This window comes from Myotis lucifugus, unplaced genomic scaffold (assembly GCF_000147115.1).
Source record: "Myotis lucifugus unplaced genomic scaffold, Myoluc2.0 scaffold_255, whole genome shotgun sequence".
Lineage (NCBI taxonomy): Eukaryota > Metazoa > Chordata > Mammalia > Chiroptera > Vespertilionidae > Myotis > Myotis lucifugus.
In genome coordinates, this window is record NW_005871303.1 from 1,630,802 (window position 1) to 1,635,089 (window position 4,288).

Sequence of the window (4,288 nt, forward strand, 5' to 3'; positions counted from 1 at the left end):
TGGGGTGTGCAGGAGGCGGCCAATCAATGATTCTTTCTCATCATTGATATTCCTATCTCTCTCCCTTTCCCTTCCTCTCGGTAATATATAAAAACATATTAAAAAAGAAAAAGAGAAGATGCTCAGGTCAGAATGCGAACATTCTCCAAACACCGATTCTCACAACTCCACACCGTTGGAGAGAAAGTGCACGCACCTACGCTGCTCTTTAAAAGAGAGGGTTTATTTGTTCTAAAATAATTTGTCCTCTTTCAATGGAGGTTTTAAGGCAAAGGCAGCAGCTCTTACTGGTCTTTGAAGTTGGCCTTTCTCTTCTCCACAAATGCAGTCATCCCTTCTTTCCGGTCCTCCTGGGGGGAAGGGAATAAAGCAGAGCTGGACGTCACATGTCCTAGTGGGTCAGGCGCAGGGCTCTCCACACTCACAGGCGGGGGGACAGGGAGGGTTCTGCAGCAGGACCACCTGGAAGCCTGCGAATGGTCCGATTCCCTGACCGAGTAGGGCTGGCCTGGGAATGGGTATTTTTACATACCTCCTCCCCTCACGCCCAGGTGATGTTCACTCAGGAACCACGAACCTCTGTGTCAAACAAACTCTCATCTACAGAGAACCTCGGATGCACGCTATCTGGGTCCTTCACCAAATCATCATCTGAGTTCAGCAGTACCCTGGGTGTCATGAGGCAGGAACCCAGACTCTACCTCTGCCTCTTTTCCTGTGTGTACACGTGTGTATACACACATCTGCACTTCCTCAAGAGCCAAAGCCATTTTTTATCTTTCTTTCATAAAAACCCTATATATGACCTTCTGATAATAAAAGAGGTAAATCTGTATTAGAAGAATGATTTCCTTTGTCACTGGCAGAAATCCTAGAAAACATTGTTCTGAACCCCATTCCAAGTGACTGGAGTGACAGGAAATCATGGGTAAATGGACTGCATTTAAGGGCCACCGGGAAGACCTTTTGTGACAGGAAATGGCCTTGCTCTGTCCGTCCTTCTGAACTTCCACTCATGATGGAGCCCCTGACCCAGCTACGGATGCTAGCAGCTCTGACCAAAGGGGAGTGGGGTTGGCTGATGAAGTCTACCAGGACATTCCCAGCAGCTTGTGGCTGGAACACGTGTGATTCTTTACTTGAATGTTGTTTACTTACAGTAGCAAAAGTTGAATAGAAGATTTTCTTTTCCAACTTATTTCCCTCTGTTAATGTCATTTCAAAAGCTGAAAAAGAAAACCCGGATGTTACAAAGTGAGATGCTGGAGCTGGGAGTGCTTTTCTGTGGTGGCAGGAAACAGTCTCCAGAGCCCCACGCACTTGCACCTGATGTAGAATGTGGCCTGGGAAGGCCTGACCGCCCCAGCTCAGTGCCTCTCCCAGAAGAGAAGGTGAGAAACTGCATGAAAGGTGGGATGCAAACGGTCCAAACACAGAGGAGGTGAGGCAGCCCATGAAACTGTTTTAAAAGTCTCAAAGGTCCTGGCCAGGTAGCTCCGTCGGAGAGAACAGCGCAGGGCGACAGCAGCGTGTGGCCTCTGTCCTGGCTCCCACGGGGTCCCGGGAGTCTGCGCCCCGTGGGCCAAGCCTCGGGCTATTTGCACAGCCCCTGACCACTGAGGAGCGGTCTCTCCACCCAGCTCCCAGGGAAACGGAGTTTCTCAGAAGCCGACATCAGGCCTCCCCCCGGCACAGCCAGCACCTGTGCCTGTCTGTCCCTCAGGATGACATATTCTTGGTCTCAGTACCAACGGGAGCTCAGAACAGAATTTGTGAGCGAGCAACTAGAAACAAAAACTCTACAAAGAGCCGAATTTGAAATATTAAGAATTCCAACAATTTTGTCCAGGATGGGCGCCTAATTCAGAGCCAAACTGCTGAAGCCACACAAGTCCTGGCAGCCTCTCCTTCCCCCGGCACAGCCCTACCTGCATTCACCTACCTGCATTCACTGATTCCTTGGCCATCGCTGTTATAATTTTAGAATTGCTGGCAATTTTTTCTGCGCACTGGATGGCTTCATCCACCAGTTTCTCAACAGGAAAAATTTTGCTTACAAGACCTAAAACACAGAAAGGTGAACATGAGGAAGCGGCTCTGGTTGTGTGTCGACACTTTGAGAGCGGAGGTCTTTTGGGCTGTTAACAAGGAGCTGCAACAACACAGGGAGGGTTCCACCTCGTCCCCACGCTGGGGTGATGCTGCGGGCTGCATTCGTGGTCTCTCGACTCTGACAGAGCACGTCACTGAGCAGCGGGAACAGGGTGCGCTGCCAGGTCTCAGAGAACCCCCATTGCTTACACTGAGCTCGGGAAAGGAATGGTTTAACACCATTCTGTAACCTGTGCATATGCTTCCGCTACTCTTTTTACATATGGGGTGTCCATACAGACAGCGGTCCCTTGGGTTGTCAGGACCCCTGAAAGCACTGTGCTGATCACCCACAGGGGCACCTGCAAGCAACTCTCCCCCCTCCACTCCTCATGGGGGACCCCGGCCTGTACCTGCTTGCTTGGCATCCTGGGCTGAGATCCGGTCACCAGTGAGGACCATCTCCATGGCCAGAGACTTTCCAACAGCTCGGGTCAGCCTCTGGGTGCCCCCCGCACCTGCAGGGACAGAAGGCTGTGGTCTCAGCGGGCTGTGGCCAGTATAAGCCGACATGCACAGACACAAGTTCTGAGGGGCTGAAGATGGGTCTCTCAGGTGGGGCGAGGCAGCCAGCAGGGGGGAGGCAGGAGACCCGAGGAACCCTCCTTTCCATGCTCAGTGCCCCCCCTCCACCTGGCACCTCAGTGCCTACATAAGCACCTCACAATACAGGAGTCAGACTCCAGACAGATGCACAGAGCTCGCAGCTTCCGGCCTCAGACCTGGCTTGGGGGAGGCCTCTGATCTGACCTGCTCCCCTCAGGTCTGGGCCTAGAGCAGGGCTCCCGCCTCCTGGGGCACTCTGAATGTGCCCCTCTCTCCCAGCGTTCTGCGGGTGTCCAGCCTATGAAGCTCCCCTCCACGCGCTCCCGTACCCCCCACCAGCTGGAAAGAGAGCAGTCTGCCCAGTCACCTGCCCCATGGTGAACCCCAGGCATCAGGGCGAGTCAAGGGGACCACCTGAGGGAGACAGCCACAGACTCCGACCTTGGGAGCTGGGGCAGAAGAGCCCACTGGCCGCGGAGCTCATGTGGGCTGTCCTCGCCCTTAGCCGATGGGACACACTTTCCCGCCCACCCAGCTGGCTCAGGAGATGCCCTGGGCAGAGACATGTGGGGCAGAGACCTTGTGGGGACATAGGCCCGGAATCTTGACCAGGTGGACTGCAGGGGTAGAGGTTGCACTGCTTGCCCATTGCTCCTGCCAACCTCCGTGTGTGGGGGTCTGATTTCCTGCGCTGCTGAACTTGGGTGAGGCCATAAACTTGCTCTGGTCACTGGAACATGAGCAGATGTGACATGTGTGACCTCCCGGCACAAGCTCTCAGGGCTGGCCCTCAGGCACCATCTTCCGAGCTTCTAACCTACAAGGACCGTAAGCCATGTGTGGTCAGCCTTCCTAACAGCATCTGACAAGGGATGTGGCCATTACCCAAGGAGCCGGCAAAGTTCCGTGACCCCCATGGCCATCTCTGAGTGCTGTTGTGACCACTTACACTTAGTGAGCTGGGGGGCAGAGGGAGCAATGGGCAGACACAGGCAGCCACCCGTCCAGTGCTCACAGGACAACCCCACGTCCCTCGTCATGTGCAAGCCACATGCTCTGCCTGTTCTTGGAAAAGTCCTCAAGCCCCTAAGAGGGGGGCAGACTCTGGGGAGTGACCTGAAGAGCTTATGCTGGAGATGTCACTCCGCTTTACCTGGGATGGTTCCCAGTAGGATTTCTGGCTGTGCAAACTGGGCTTTCTCTCCAGCATAAATGATGTCACACATCATAGCAAGTTCACAGCCGCCACCAAGCTGCAAAACATGAGGTGTCATCAGGGGAATCCAATCACAAAATCACTCTATTTTCTTACTTAAATATTCTATTAAAATGAAACACAGCCTTGGCCAGTGTGGCTCAGTTAGTTGGACGTAGTCCCATGTACCAAAAGGTTTCAGGTTCGGTTCCAAGTCGGGGCACAGGCCCCGGTTTCGGCTCCATTCCCCAGTAAGGGGTGTGTATGAGGCAGATTGCTGTTCCTCTCTCTCTCCCTGTCTCTCTAAAATCAATAAAAACATATTTTAAGCCGAAACCGGTTTGGCTCAGTGGATAGAGCGTCGGCCTGCAGACTGAAAGGTCCCAGGTTCGATTC

At 53.5% G+C, this 4,288-nt stretch overlaps 1 protein-coding gene across 1 annotated transcript in view; it reads right to left on the reverse strand.

Annotated features, from left to right (window-relative positions):
* Positions 1-202: 202 nt before the first annotated feature.
* The window catches only part of ECHS1 (enoyl-CoA hydratase, short chain 1), a 7,594-nt gene continuing 3,508 nt past the window's right edge, over positions 203-4,288 (reverse strand). The window contains exons 4-8 of the mRNA XM_006098990.3: positions 3,851-3,950; positions 2,505-2,609; positions 1,943-2,062; positions 1,159-1,226; positions 203-350 (exon numbers count right to left, since the gene is read on the reverse strand). Coding sequence (XP_006099052.1) covers positions 285-350; positions 1,159-1,226; positions 1,943-2,062; positions 2,505-2,609; positions 3,851-3,950 — 459 coding nt within the window. The 3' untranslated portion in view covers positions 203-284. The remainder of the gene's footprint in view (positions 351-1,158; positions 1,227-1,942; positions 2,063-2,504; positions 2,610-3,850; positions 3,951-4,288) is intronic.